The sequence below is a fragment of the Schistocerca nitens genome, chromosome 9, assembly GCF_023898315.1.
Source record: "Schistocerca nitens isolate TAMUIC-IGC-003100 chromosome 9, iqSchNite1.1, whole genome shotgun sequence".
Taxonomy (NCBI): domain Eukaryota; kingdom Metazoa; phylum Arthropoda; class Insecta; order Orthoptera; family Acrididae; genus Schistocerca; species Schistocerca nitens.
This window is the reverse complement of record NC_064622.1, coordinates 211,797,152-211,813,532: the sequence shown is the minus strand read 5'-3', so window position 1 is coordinate 211,813,532 and position 16,381 is coordinate 211,797,152. Positions and strand designations below refer to the sequence as shown.

The following is a 16,381-nucleotide window of genomic DNA, read 5'->3' as shown; positions in this document are numbered from 1 at the left end:
TTGCTTTGATAAACCATTGCCTCGCAGATATTGCATTATGACAGAGTGCATTGTCGTGCTGATACAACTATGATAGTCTCCGAACTGTTCCTATGTTGCATAAAGTAGAGGATGCAGTAAATTGTTCCATATTATTCCGAAGTTTGCATTTTCTTAAGAGCAGTAAGATGATCACGGCTTAAGTACAAAAATCATCCTTACGCCGTAGCAATGCCTTCTCTGTACTTCAATGTTGGCATTGTACGTGACTGGACGTAACGTTGTGACTTCGTAGGCTTTCCCGGCGTAATACGTCTTGAAACGGGTTTGCTGCCGGAACCTAAAATCATCTCGATTCGATATTTCGGCGATCCAACTGGTCGCCATCTTCAAGAGGATGTTGCTTCTGCTGATTAGACTCGCTGAAAACTGACACCAGGTTGCAAATCGACGTCCTATGTAGGCCACCGTACCGTACACGGCGCATGCGCCACCCGTCATGGTTGCTACACTTCAAGACTGGGCAGGTGGCGCCGCCCTTAGTAAACACTGGCGACAACGATATATCGCTCTCAGGTACAATTCTCGAACACTCGGACTGGCCGCACCGAAGAACGTCCTGTTTTGATGCGGGACAGTGCAGGACTCCACGTCCTGCTAAGAGGAAAATCATTGTCTCTATTAATTACATTATCTGCCAAACTAATTTCAATTGCCACTTTATAGACACTGTTCCAACCCACCCCCCCACCCTCTCTCTTCTCTGTCTCTCTCTCTCTCTCTCTCTTACACACACACACACACACACACACACACACACACACACACACACACTCACAAAGGCGCAGCAACAGCTATAAACATAGCAGAAATGAATAGGCGTTAGTTTACAACATATACACTGGTGTCCAAAATTAACACAAAACTACAATTTGACAGTCCGGTGTCTAATTCATGACACAATCATACAACATGTCAAAATATGTCGTTGCGATCTGCTCCGGAGATGGCATTCCGACCAACGGATAACTAAGCCAGCAATGACGTCAGAGCACCTGCCAAGAGGGCTAGATTTTCCAAGGTAGTCCCACATTCACAGTCACTCTGTACACAGTTGCAGACAGTGCACTACGTCACAGAGAAGACGCCTACAGACTCTCTGCTGAGGAGGGCCACAGGAAGAATGGAACCAAGAAAGTCGTAAACTGATGTGGCCCGATGGCTTAATGTGAATCGTTCTGTAGTTTCTCGGATGAGGCGACATTCTATAGAGACCTAAACTGTATCCTGGAGACCAGTACAGGGCCGATCACTTGTGACATCAGAAAGAGTGAACCGTTATTTGCTGTAAGGACATGATGGTAGCGCCTTAGTAGTGCACAGCAACTGGCATCTGCCATCACAGCATTCCCTGGACGTGTTGTATCGAGGCAAACGGTGTGCAGAAGGTTTGAGCAGAGTGGCCTTTATAGTTTGAGACCTACTGTCTGTTTACCTATGGCGTGTCTCCACAGAATGGATCATCTAGAGTGGATCCGTCAACATGCCACCTCGACGGTAGAACGGTGGGCCACTGTTCTTTCCAATTATGTGTCGCGATTTGGTCTGGAGAGTGATTTTCGGCGGATTCGCGTCTGGAGACCACGTGAAACATGATTTCTGCACCCAAACATCATGGAAAGAGACCGATATCGAGGAGAATCCGTATTGGTGTGGGCAAGGATTATGTTGAACACTCGAACACCTCTTCATGAAGTTGTACAGATGAAGCATCAAGATTTAACTGCTGTCAGGTACCGTGAAGAGATCTTGGAATCTCGTACGCGGTTGTTGCGAGGTGCTGTGGGCCCAGACGTCGTGTTGACTGGAACTCATAGGCACGGGTGATTGATGCTGTTTGGAAACGGAAGATATTGCACGGATTGCGTGCCTGCTCGCTCTCGCGTTTCGAATCCCGTAGGGCATTTCCGGGATGTGCTACGGAGACGGGTTGCGTCGCGTCAGCATCCACCAACCACTCTCTAAGACTTATGAACAGCTCTTCAGGAAGAATAGGCGTTACTGCCTCAACACGAGGTTGATGACGTCATCCACAGCATGTCCTGTTGTTGTCAGGACTGTATTGGCCCTATACTCAGCACATTAACCAGTTATCAGAAAATGTGTTCAAATCTTTAAGGTGAAAATAAGAAAAAAAACGAAGAACAATTTTGTCTACCATTATGCATGTTGCAGATGATTACGTTCTGTATTCCTTACTTTCTTTGTACTTTAGCATCACCTGTTTATACTGTTTTGTAGCAAAATAAATGCAGCCTTGTAAAATTTCCGTTTGTTGCTTTAATTTTGCACACCAATGTACTTCGTTAGCTTGGCAACGTGTACGTAAATAAACCAAAGACTGTGAGACACATAGTGAACTCAAAGTAGTTATGTCCTGAAATAAAATTCTTGATCAAGTATCTATAATTAGTGACACAAGACTCATAGTTCATCGTAACAATAAAGGCAAACAAAAGCAAAGTGTTGAGAAAAATTTAGAAACATAAAAACATGCTTATGTTTAGTAAACAGAGCTGTAGTGCGACCTCCAGCATGTGATCAGATGAAAGGAAACGCAGACGCCAACTAAAAATGGGAAGAACTGTCTGTAATCACTTACTTACATGAAAAACGAGACACGAACTGTTCTATAATCTAAAAATAATATATATCAAAACAAAACCGTATCATTCTCTATTCCACTGATGGTGTCTTAAAGTGAAGAAACGTGAAACCCGTCTGGGATAAATAAAGTACAGTGCAGCAAGAAAAGGCATTTTTTACTTACAAAACATATGTAACCCTCAAAGTTTAGGTCTAGATCGCGTCTACCTATGTAGTAAGCAGTACGAAATTTATTGAGAAATACCGTTCAGAAACGTTTAATTACACTTATATGGTGAAAATATTCACTGCTGAAACCTGTGGCTGCCTTGTTATAATGAGATTTATACTATTAAGAAAACCTGTGCAGAATTTTCAACGTTTATGTCCCACAGTATTTCGGCCTACTTCACGACTGTTAGCATTTCAGACAATATGAATTTTTTTAAGAACAAGTACAATAGGAATGCTAAATATTCACCTGTGTAACAATAAAAACTAAATATATTTGAATTTAACTGTGAAGGTAACATATCTTTATATCTCATTTCGTTACCATATTTGATCCAGTTGTGCACCAGTCGGTTGTTACTACGCACTTATCAGCAACAGCAAATTTTAATCAGCCAGCATGTTATCGTTGTTTTCAGAGCAAGGACTACACTGCTGTATTCAGATGTGTCACTTTCATGCCCAATCCTTGCGGCCAGGTTTTACTCTACTGCTGGGCGGCTCACAACGTAACCGAACAGGTGAGCACAGTACGGTACTAGGTTAATGCTACATGTTGGATTTCTGTGTTTCTGTACCAGTCCTCAGTGACACAAACTACCGTGCAGTTCAACATAGGAGCTCAGTTTCAATGTAACTTTTTACTGATTGTATGTGTTGGTGAAGTACTGTTATGTCTGTGAAATGTCCCACGTTAGTTTCTCCAGTGGTTTCTTTTGATGTATGAAATGTATTAGGTGTCAATTGATATGTTACAATCTATCTTTTGAGTGGTGGTATCTGAAGTGTTGAACTGCTAGAGATACTCTTTTGGCACGGGGAACCTGTAGTCTGAATTTAACCTAAAAGAAACCTACTTCTTCTACCCGTGAGAAAGGTATTCGACCATGTGTGGCCGGAGATCCATCCCTTATCCCTTCACGAATCAACTGTTTCTTTTAACGTATTCCATTTTCATAACTGACTGCTTTCCTGTAGCGATGACATATTCACGTCTTCAGTGTTTCTTCTGACGTCATGGATTGCACACGTCATAACTGGAGGACTTTTGAATGTAAAACCATGTGCGCGAATGGCTAATTGCGGGAGGAATTGGCAGTTGTTGTCGTTACTCAAGTAGTTCCTCCCATGTAATGTAAGAGTGAAACTGTTAACACATATGAAGTTGTTGGTGTGACTCGTCACATATTTTAATGAATGATTCTGTAGGTTACTCGCAGGTAATTACGCATAAGATAAAAGGAAAAGGAAACCCCGTGATCAAGACAGGAAGAACACGTGATAGTAGACTGACCGCTGTGTTTTCTTCAGTTACCATTGGACGCAGCGTGGAAGGGCACGGTGTCAGCACACTGCACTCTCGCCCGTTGTCGGCGTTACGACCTTAGAGCAGCCAATTTTCACTCTAGTAGCTCCTCAGCTGACATCACGAGGCTAAGCATACCGAGCCACCAAAGAAAAATCCCTAGTGGTACCAGAAATCGAACTCAGGACCCTCACATGAGGATCTGTTATGTTGACCACTGGGCTATGGAGGCGGACATCACATACAGGAGCGTTGGAAATCACCCCGAATCGATGTGCATGTGGTGGCAATCTGTTCACCGATGGAATTTGGTTTTGCTTGGACATGGAAAGCTTACGTATTGTTGTGTATATCTTCAGGAAGGCAACCATATGTTCGATTTCTTCCAGCAGGGTCAACATTCCATTGATACCTGCCCCCTTCCCATCACCATGCTGAAGTCGAAGTGAGGCGCACCATCCGCTGCACTCGTCGCTGTCTACAACTACTTCTAGGGGAGCAGATAACGAGGACACCAGGCGCTGCGGAATATCATTTAGTTCATAATGAAAGCCCATTACGCTGGTGTTTTGTCTGCCGTATACCCGTCGTCGTGATGTGGCAGTAAAGGTCACAGCCCAAGTATTTGCACAAGAAAATAGAAGACGTTTAGGAATTGTTGAAACCTGTCTGTGGTGGTAAATTTTTAGTTGCACATGATAAATATGACTAACTGTGGGCATAAGCCAGGATCGCTGAGGAATTTTAACTGAATCTCCATTGCGAAGGGTTTTGTATGCATTAACTCCGATGATTTTATTAAAATGGTGATAAAATGCGTTTTGATGAAAACAAGGTGGTTGTGGACAGTCAGAAGTGGACATGTTAATGTTATCCTACATTAATAACTGTTCTGGTAAAGTATTTTGATGAACAGGCCTTTCTTACAACAAGAAACTCCACGTGGCATATTACGCAGAAGCTTTTTTGGCGACCATAGCAGCAAATTGAACATCGAATGAAGATTTTATAAAACCTAAACCTGGATATCTGACAGTCTGAGTTCGATACAGATACTGACTCTTAGAGTGAAGTTTGCATTTGATGCTATAGCTGATCTTTAAGTAGCATTCCTTGAACCCTGCACTTGAGACTTGTATACAGGTGTGCCAGTCTTAAGGACGAAACCAACTTCCGTGTAGTGTGTCACTGCCAGGTAACACAGCTCAATGAAACTTGGACCATGAGTGGAACGAACTGCTAAACTATAGCAGAGATAGTAACTGAAACAAATAAGCAATGAGACGAACAGAAATGATATTTTTATTCAAGAACAACAATGAAACTAAAGTCACCGCTACTTACTGTAGATGGTCCGCTGGACATTAAAAATGCAGGACATGGTTCTCAATAGGATATGTGACGAGCACGGACGACAGTGGATGCTCTACAACGTGCTCCTATGCTGGCCAAAGCGTTGACAAGTAGATTTTGTGGCAGGGCCTTCCATTGTCCCATTACTTTTGTTGTCAACTGCTGGTTGATGGCTGGTGCATGTGAGCACGCTGCAACATGTAATCTCAACGATGCTACATGTGATCGGGGGACGGACCGGCCATACCATTCGCCGAATGTCCACTCGTTCCAAGTCCTCTTCCACCTACACAGTTCGATGCGGTTGCACACGATCATCTACAAACCTGAATTAATGCCGAAAGCACCCCTAAAAGACTCACATGAGGAAGGAGTACAGTGTCGTGATAACGCTGATGAGTGTAACGTGTCCGAAGGTTTGCAGCTCGGCACAGCCATGCAACATTATGTCTCATCACACCATAACAAATGGATCGCCAAAACGATCGAGCATGCTGGGTGTCTCTGAAATCGCAATAGATGAGAACACACTGCACCCTGGAGCTATGCTGAACATAGTCGTTTAGGTGCTCAGGGTGTTACGGTGTGTGGAGGCATAATGTTGCATGGGTGTACTGATACCCAAATCTTTGAACACGGTACACTCACCGATTAAAAGCCAATATCCAGCAGGCTTTTTGGCGACAACCACTGGTGTCGAATCCTGGTAATGGAAGCAGCTGCTCACCCTGGCTGTTGCCTGCTTCAGCCAATGATACCATAGCATGTGTTTTTAAAGTCACCTAACATACCTGACACGCTGAAATGAAGGAACTCTTAGAAGGTTTGTAATACAAAACAGCAACCAAGTACGAGTATAGTTTAGAAAAAGTTTTTTGAAATTACCAGTTACTGTTTTCGGTCATGTCTTCATACGGCTCTTACAGACCTTCTTCTTTGTAATCGTTGCTGAAAATAAACAATTTTTTCGTTCAAAATTCGGTAACCTTACGAGATATTTTTTTCTGTTTTACCATCATTGAAACAAACATAGAATTGTAATAAAAGTCATGAAACAAGAAATGAGGAAAAAACACTCTTGGTGTATATTCCTGAGCGAAGAATTCGACATGGAGGGGAGAGTAGGTCAAAACTGGCTACGCGGATCAAACCGTGTTTCTCCAGATATTTCTGCTTCGTGCCGTCAATGTACGGAAGTACAAGCGGTCGGCATTTCGGGGAGTTCGTCATTGGCAAATACTTGTTCACTATTTTCATGTTATTTTGGAAATTTCCTACGATGTTGACGCTTCGTGGAACAGTGCTTTGTAGAGAAAATTTACTTGATATGAAATAGGTGAATAATTAATTCGATTACTCCACAAAATTTCGAGCTTGCAGCTGTATAAATTCAGTTCTTCTTCTAATATTTCGGCTGAACACCGTCCAGCCATCTTCAGAGTGAGCCGAGGTGACTGACGCTCCAGCACTTGCTCCGTCCTTTTAAACTCGATGACCGAACCACTGCCGGCCGCGGTGGTCTAGCGGTTCTGGCGCTGCAGTCCGGAACCGCGGGACTGCTACGGACGCAGGTTCGAATCCTGCCTCGGGCATGGGTGTGTGTGATGTCCTTAGGTTAGTTAGGTTTAAGTAGTTCTAAGTTCTAGGGGACTTATGACCTAAGATGTTGAGTCCCATAGTGCTCAGAGCCATTTGAACCATTTTTTGAACCGAACCACTGCGTATGCAGTCAAAGATACACAAGGCGCCAGAGACGTTGATAGGCGAAAAATAGGTGTAGCATATGCATTGAAATTAAATCTATGGATCCACAGGCGATCCACATGGTGATATTGATGTGTCGCGGAGACCTACACCGTCGCAACGTCTTTGTGATTTAATTACCGAAAAAGTCGGAATCCATGATTTGTCCAAGCTGATGCCGGTGTACGATAATGTCGAAATTTTAGCCTCGACTTCATCTTTCTGGGACTCAATAATGTAAGAAGCAACTTATATTCGGCTGGCGACGAATTTAATTAATAGAGATAGCGGCTTCAGCTTGGAAAAATCATGTAATCCGGCAATTTCTGTAATTACATCACAAAGACGTCACGACGGTTCATCTCTCCGTGACACATCGATATCACCCTGTGGACCGACTGCGCAGTCATAGATTAAATTTCCATGCATATGTTACACCTCTTTGCCGCCTACCAACGTCTCTGGCGCCTTGTGTATCTCTGGACGCATACGCAGTGCTTTGGTCCTCGAGTTTAAAAGGACGTACCATGTGCTGGAGCGTTAGTCACCTCGGCTCACTCTGAAGATGGCTGGACGGTATTCAGCCGAAATATTGGAAGAAGAAGCTGAATTTATTTGGCTGCACGCCCGACATTTTATGGAGCAATCATTACGCTCCGAAAACATGAAGATGCACAACAATTCGATTACTGTTTTTCAGTGTGTTTCGATGTTTGTATGATGAATATAATGTGAAAGTTAACTTTCCAAAGCCATTTTTTTTTCAGTGTGTGACAAAACTGAGTGGACAGGTGGGGAAAACCAACCGAACCTAGTTTTGGTCCACACTTTATAGAGAAACAGAGTACCACAAGACAAAGCACGGCAAGAAGAAGTATCAGTAGGTGGGACATTTCATTACGATGTCGCTCAAGGCAAAGTACTCCAAAACAAAGTTTGTCAGTATTCTACAACAGAAAATTTTCGGGTATCATAAGATAAATTGGTAGGTGCTCCGTGGAAGTCGGAAGTACCACTGGACGGGTTGCTTGTGGTTGGTGGAGCTTCTGGTACGCCATCGTCATTAAAAAGAGAGAGAGAGACAGAGAGAGAGAGAGAGAGAGAGAGAGAGAGAGATACACCACTGAAAGATCAATATCCTTTGACTTCAACGGGTGAAAAATACGCAAATAAGGATGCATATTTTGTAATATGCTATATTCAGACTCATCAATGAATGGGGGAATGATCTGGTGTCTACCTTGTAGTGGCTGTACTCATGAAAAATTTTCCAATCTTGAGGAAGGAGACAACTTACTCGAGTGTTATTTCCGTTCTTAATAACGTGGTTTTTAATTGTATTACGAACTATTACTGTATTAGAATATTATAAAAATTGGAAGTTTCTTTCTAAAACTAGTTTTGGTACTTAAATAGATTTGAGGTTTCCGTAGTAGTATTTTTAAGGCTTTCTATGTAAATTAATATATTTTTGTAGAGGGGTAGACCTTTTCTCTTGTTTTCATGTTTATTCATTCATTTAAATGGGTGCCTCTTTTTACCCTTCACGTGGGATAAAGCTGGATATTTTGCATCTTACAAGGTTATTATATTTTATGCTGATAGACTATCCCCTTGTCTTACTGGAAATGACCATTCAACTCGTGTGTGAGGATTTGTTACTTGTCGTAATTATGTGTATTGGCCGACTGTAGTTGATGAACGACCGTATACCTATTGTAAATACACCAAACTTTCTGTCGATATTAGTTAGGGCATATTTGCTGTATCGGATTGTGCACATGTATGGAATGTGGTCCATACTGAAATGTGAAGAGAAAGAGCAACAATATCGCTGGTGAGACTCCAATTCGGTTACATCTTCTGCTCATTTTATTATCCACGAGGTCAATTTTCAGGAGGTACGGATTCTGCAGGAAGTTGGAAGCTGTGGCCGAGCCTGCAGCATAGTCAACGTCTTTTAACATTTCCGCTACGAAAGCTGTCCATCTTCACTGTTTGGGTCCGCATTGTATAATGTGAACTGCCTCGACCATAAATTAGTCTCTCTTTAAGGGTTCTGCTGAAGAAATTATAGATTCTGTGGAGTATTACATACTGGATTAGAAAGTAAAGCTAATATTCGTAATAACAGGCAACATACTAACATATAATTAACTGGGATGGTTTATTTTAAGTTGAAGCTGCATTAGTACCATGTTGTTGAATATATAAGAGATCTGACTAACCTTACTTTGCAAATTTATAGGTAAATGAAAATAATTTATATGAATTAAAAGTTGAGGTACCCGCTTTTGTCCTACTTTCACCTATTCGAGATTTTGGAACTTGCAACACGTGAATGCTGTTAAGTTCTAGAGAAGCTAGTTGAACGCACACCATCCCAGAGTTTAAGCTCAACATTTATAAAATATCGCCCAACTCCTCACAACCAACAATATGTTTTAGAACAATTTTTTTTATCCTAGTACACAAAATAGCCACGACAATAGGCCACAGCAGGGAAGCAAGGATATCTATAACAGTCATCGCAAAATAGATTTGAATAAATCCGAAACAAAATGGCTCTGAGCACTATGAGACTTAACATCTGTGGTCGTCAGTCCCCTGGAACTTAGAACTACTTAAACCTAACTAACCTAAGGACATCACACACATCCATGCCCGAGGCAGGATTCGAACCCGCGACCGTAGTGGTCACGTGGTTCCAGACTGAAGCGCCTAGAACCGCACGGCCACACTGGCCGGTAAATCTGAAACAGGTTATGCTTTGATTAAAGTAACATTTGTAACCCGTGTTTGTGGTTGGTTGCTGTTTCAAATTATATATTTTATAATTGTGCACCATAATACAACCACGGTTCTCATGAGGTCTGCTTTCTACAACATAACTTGAAGTAGACCTTTTTAGTGCACCACGCCAAGGACTTGACCTGACAGCAAAACAGTGGACAGCCCAGTGGCTGACACGCTTACGATGCAATACGCCACTGTTTTTAGCTTCCACAACCATCGGGAGAGTGACTACGTTAGCAGCTTGCACCATAGGGGAACATTCTCTCTTTCCGCCGGACAGGAGCAAAAAGAATCTGCAATAGCAGGGTTAGGAAAACCATTAAAATATGTCACCACACATAACTACATTCAAGGGTCGAGAAGCAATAACTGACGCAATATTTATCCTTAACTCTTGGATGGTTTACTATCCAATCTTGGAAAACAATGGAAATTATTAATGCAGTGCATTCTTTTAATTTATATGGTTTTTGTGTGAGTCACTTCTAATTTGTGCAAGCTTTTAAATATTGACATTGATGGATTTCTCCACTGTACCTGGATAGTGATTTAGGCTTCGAGATAAGGTATTGTTATTGGTTCTATAAAAATATTGCAATTAAATTCTAATTTCCATGGTCTTGTGCAGTACACATGATTCCACAAAACAACCTTTTGCCTCAGTCACCCGAGCCATAAGAGACGCAAATATGTGTTATGGGTAAACAATGAACAGTTGTCACTCATCCTGACTGATCCCACCAACCGATTATTAGATAATGATTTTTGTATCGTTTATGAGAAGCGTGATTTTGATCTCATCAACGGTTCATCATTCATTATCATTGTAGTACTTCACAAGTTAATCAGAAATACTTTAATATTATCTGATACATTTTTTCGCAACTCTATGTAATTTACGTAAGAGAATAAATGGAGTTTTCTAGATATGCAATTATTCGTGTCAGTACAGTATTATTTATATATTATAACTAGAAAAATTTGGAAATGATACATTGTATATGCCTAGAAATAGATACATATATGGTTGTCATCTATATATAATTAATACACTGTATATAAATTGATGAAATTAAGGGAGAGAAGAGAGACATTTCACATCTATTTACAAAGTGCCTAAAATTTCTGAATGTATCCTCATATTTGACATGAAATTAAGGAACTCCATTTATACTTCACTCGTACCTATAGCGATTAAACAATTTCATAAGAAATGTAAAAATGCGTATTTACGTAAATTAGCGAACTGATGATGTAATGGAAATGATGAAAAGAGAAAAACAAAGGATGTTAATAAAGAGTAGCCATATGAAAATTTCAAGAAAATATGGAAAGGCGTAAAATGGACATCAGAATAAAAGTGAGACACTGAAGAATGGCTCAATACTGACGATTTGTTGAGAGTAGTCACTGAAATCGTCAATAAAAGGAGTGTGCACTGTAAATAGTAGAAAAGTGTTAACCAGGCTGCAATGGAATTAAAGCTGTAGAATTTAATGCTAACAAAATGTGAGTTGACTGAAAGGAAAGTGAGTGTACAGCAGAATGGACGAAAAGTGCCATCAGATTAGTGGAAGAAATGCTAATTGAGGATTTTAAAAAGTGAATGTAACACTGTGCATACAACAGCTAGAAGAGAGACAGGTATCTACAATATTCAAGTAGGTGGTATGTGACATATAAATGTGGAAGAAAAATGCAATTCTTTGCTGCAGGGCAGAATCAGACTAAAAGTGTGTGCAGATGTTAACTGAAGGGAGAAGAGGAAAAAATGGAAGGGCTTTCACCTTTACATAATAATAAGCTTAAACTGCCCGGCAAACATCGAAACACTAAAGTTTTAACTTCTATATGGCACAATAATTTCACTTTTTCGGTGAGTAATATCTGAATTACGCATAACGAACTGTTGGATTTTACCTCGTTTAACGACTTACCCTCTGACAATATGAAGTGAAACTATTCGGTTTCTCAGTAAATACTACTAACCATAACGTCACAATAAAGGACGAGAGGATGAATTTTTAAGAGATTCGTCGTAGGTCACAACATGATTAATATCACTGTCGATGTTTTGATTACATAGTGAATAAAATAATCGTAGAGATGGATGCGCTCGTGGCGACATCCAATAATAAAATATTATCGACGCAGCAACGGTGACACAACTAAGATCATCAAGCCAGAGAGCCACAGAGAAGCAAAAAGGGAAATTCACTGCCTTTCACTACTACAACACGGAGCAAAATGAAAAAAAAAATGCGGAACGTACAGTGATCAACATGACAACAATAAACTGCGACGCGGATTCCGTCTCAGCACTTAAGAAGGGACTAAACTTTGATCCTTCAGCACGAAATATACCATTCGCTGACATATTAAGTGGTACTGAGCAAGCACTGTGTAAGTTTGCTAGTGATAATGCAGAAGAAATTCTTAGAGAAACGAGCAGCATTCTTTTAAAATCCGAGCCGTTAGCACCAAACGCGACTGGAGTTCAACGCGATGGCCTCCATATTCTTTGCAACGATCCTCTCATCGTCGTCTTGCCAGCTGACAAGAGCAATGCTGCCGTCAGGATGAGACCAGCCAACTAGCCACATATGTAATAGGTCTCTGAAGCAGGGTATTTTGCCACATAGACTGAAGGATGCCATTGTTAAAGCACTGCATAAAAAAGGGGATATGTCTAATGTCAGCAAGTACGCCCAAACTCTCTTCTGACTGCATTATCCAAAATTCTTGAAAAAGTAATGTATTGAAGAGTAGCTTCACTCCTTCGTAAAAATAAAGTTTTAACAAAATGTCAGTTTGGTTTCCAGAAGGGTTTTTCAACGGAAAATGCTATATACACTTTCACTAATGAAATATTAAATGCTCTAAGTAACCGGAAGTCACCCGTAGAGATTTTTTGTGATCTATCAAAGGCTTTTGATTGTGTAAATCATGGAATACTTCTAGATAAGCTCAAGTACTGTGGTATGAATGGGGCAGTGCTCAAATGGTTTAAATCATACCTAACTGGAAGAGTGCAGAAAGTTGAAATAAACAGTTCACATAATATGCAAAAAACTGGTGATTTCTCAAACTGGGGAACAATCAAGAATGGGGTGCCGCAAGGTTCGGTCTTGGGTCCTCTGCTGTTGTATATATATATATATATATATATATATATATATATATATATATATATATATATATATTAAGGACTTGCCATTCTATATTCATGAAGATGCAAAGCTGGTACTTTTTGCCGATGATACAAGTATAACTATCACACCCAACAGACAAGAATTAACTGGTGAAATTGTAAACGATGTTTTTCAGAAAATCATTAAGTGGTTCTCTGCAAATGGGCTCTCATTAAACTTCGAGAAAACACAGTATATACAGTTCCACACAGCAAATGGAATGACACCATTAATAAATATAGACTTCGATCAGAAATCGGTAGCTAAGGTAGAATATTCAAAATTTCTAGGTGTATGCATTGATGAGGGGTTGAACTGGAGAAAACACACTGAGAATCTGCTGAAACGTTTGAGTTCAGCTATTTATACTATTAGGGCCATTGCAAATTTTGGCGATATACATCTGAGTAAATTAGCTTACCAGGCCTATTTTCATTCTCTGCTTTCGTGTGGCATCATATTCTGGGGAAACTCATCATTGAGTAAAAGTGTGTTCATTGCACAAAAGCGTGTAATCAGAATAATTGCTGGAACTCATCCAAGATCATCCTTAAGATACTTACTTAAAGAGCTAGAAATCTTCACTGTAGCCTCACAATATATATATTCACTTATGAAATTTGTCATTAACAATCCGAACGAATTCAAAAGTAATAGCAGTGTACATGGCTACAACACTAGGAGAAAGGATAATCTTCACTACTAAAGGTTAAATCTAACTTTGGCTCAAAAGGGGATAAATTATGCTGCCACAAAAGTCTTTGGTCACTTACCTAATAGCATCAAAAGTCTGACAGATAGCCACATAGTATATAAAAGGAAATTAAAAGCATTTCTTAATGGCAACTCCTTCTACTCATTAGATGAATGTTTGGATATAGTAAGTGGGTAATTTCCTAGCCCCCACTATATATATATATATATATATATATATATATATATATATATATATATATAGAGTCATGTAATATTTTGTGTAATGTACACCTTTTATTAACCTGACACGTTACACATCATTACGAAGTGTCGTATTAATTATCTATGGAACAAGTACTAATCTAATCTAATATAATCTAAACTATGACGCGAAAATCCGATGGACGCTGAAAGAAGATACGACCAAAAACTGCCTCGGGACTGAACGTCGTCGCTGGAAGAGAGTGTTACTAAAAGCATCCTCCATCAAGCATCCACACCACCCACATTGTAATGTCTGGCCAAGGTACATAAGAAGGATACATATTTAAGGCCTACAGTGAGCACCATAGCGGCGCCGACCAATGGACTTGCAAATACTTGGCCAGCCATCTCCTGGCGCACGTTGGAGATAGTGCGTATCTTATAAGGAATACGGCCGATGTCATCGATTGAATTAAACGCCTACGCCTTGGTGAAGGGAATATTATGGTTAGTTTTAATGTGGTTTCCATCTTCACATGTGTGGTCTGTCATAGAGTCTGTGGGACTGCCGTCCAGTCTCTTTGGGGACGCTATCGTGGATTGTTTTATGCGTACCCTGAAGTCATCGTGTTTTTTAACATGGTGGAGAATACTGCAGCCAGGCGGACGGCGTCGCGATGGGGAGTCAACTAGCTTCATTTACAGCCAACCTCTTAGTGGAAAATTTCGATTACATAGCCTTGAAAACAGCTCCTGTGAAGCCTAGTTATTATCGCTACGTCGACGATAGCTTAGTTGTTTTTAACGCTACGTCAACGATACCTACGTCATATACCTTCATGGACATGAAGAACTGGAAGAGTTCCTGGAACACGTCAACATCCAAGACCACATAGAGTTCACGATGGAAGTAGAAGGGCGGTTCCTTAGCGTTCCTGGACGTCTTTGGCACCCGTAAACCCAATAGATGTGTCGGGTACGGCTTTTTCCGCAAGCCTACCCAAACGGATCGGGATCTGCACGCCACCAGCAATCACCACCCACCACATAAACGATCTTTTCTGAGCGCCTTGGTGTACTGAGCTGAAACCGTCTCGGACGCCGAAAACTTGCCCAAGGAACTGAGCCATATACGTAAAGTTTTGAAGGAAAATTGTTACTATAGCAGACAAATTTCGCCATCAGTTTCGTCTAAGCCGTGAAAGCAGAAGACCTCCGGAGAAGACCCGAAGAATATGGCGTTTTTACCATTTTGTGGCCAAATGACAGGGAAGTTTAGCCAACTCCTAAGAAGCATAAAATTTACACAGTCTTCAGGATCCCAGAAAGATCCGGCAACTAATAAAAAATATGAAGGACAGTGTACGCTTCAGAATATTTGGAATGTGGAAAATACCTTATAGGTGTGGGCAGTTTTATGTCAGTCAGACTGTCCGCAACGTGCAACAAGTGGGCAAGTGTTTGCAAGTCCATTGGTCGGCTACGCGATGGTGCTCACTGTAGGCCTTAAATATGTGTCCTTCTCATGTACCTTTGCCAGACATTACAATGTGGGCGGTGTTGATGCTTGATGGAGGATGCTTTTAGGAACACTCTCTTCCAGCGACGACGTTTGAGAAGCTCCGAAGTCTTCCTCACTATTCTTGTTGCTGAGTCGCGAGGCAGTTTTTGGTCGTATCTTCTTTCAGCATATAGAACATAAAAGGTGTTTCCACAAAGGCTATCCCGAAAAATCAACTGTAGTGGAACACGCACTGGAAAACGGACACCGAGTTGCATTCACTATAATTCTGTTTCTATACGGACCAACAGCTTCTGGAACAGCGTAATATATGAAGCAATAGAGATCAAAATATCGGGCAACAACCTCAATAAAGACGATGGATAGCTGCTGAGTAAGTCCTGTTATATAGTGATGAGGGAGCTGAAGCGAGCGTGGCGATCGCGCAACCAAAACAGTGCCGTACATGGTGCGGGACAGGACACCAGTGAATTCACGGGCGGCGGCGGCTACCAGAGCAGCGATTTCGAATGACAATCAACCACTTGAAAATGACAGAGCAGATCCAAGCCGAAAGCCCGTGGGCAGTTAAGTACTTGACGCGTCTTGAAACCCGAATGTATTTTGTTAATAAAACTGTAAACTGATAGACACTACCACCGCATTAACATACCAAATTATTCTGCAGTTTATACGTCTACTAAAACGTGTAAGACATTTCACTGATGTAAATAG

General features: G+C 41.0%; 1 protein-coding gene across 1 annotated transcript in view; it reads left to right on the top strand.

Annotated features, from left to right (window-relative positions):
- Positions 1 to 16,381, top strand: part of LOC126204126 (odorant receptor Or2-like) — a 58,994-nt gene that overhangs the window by 26,259 nt on the left and 16,354 nt on the right. The window contains exon 3 of the mRNA XM_049938540.1: positions 3,276 to 3,377. Within this exon, the coding sequence (XP_049794497.1) occupies positions 3,276 to 3,377 (102 nt within the window). The remainder of the gene's footprint in view (positions 1 to 3,275; positions 3,378 to 16,381) is intronic.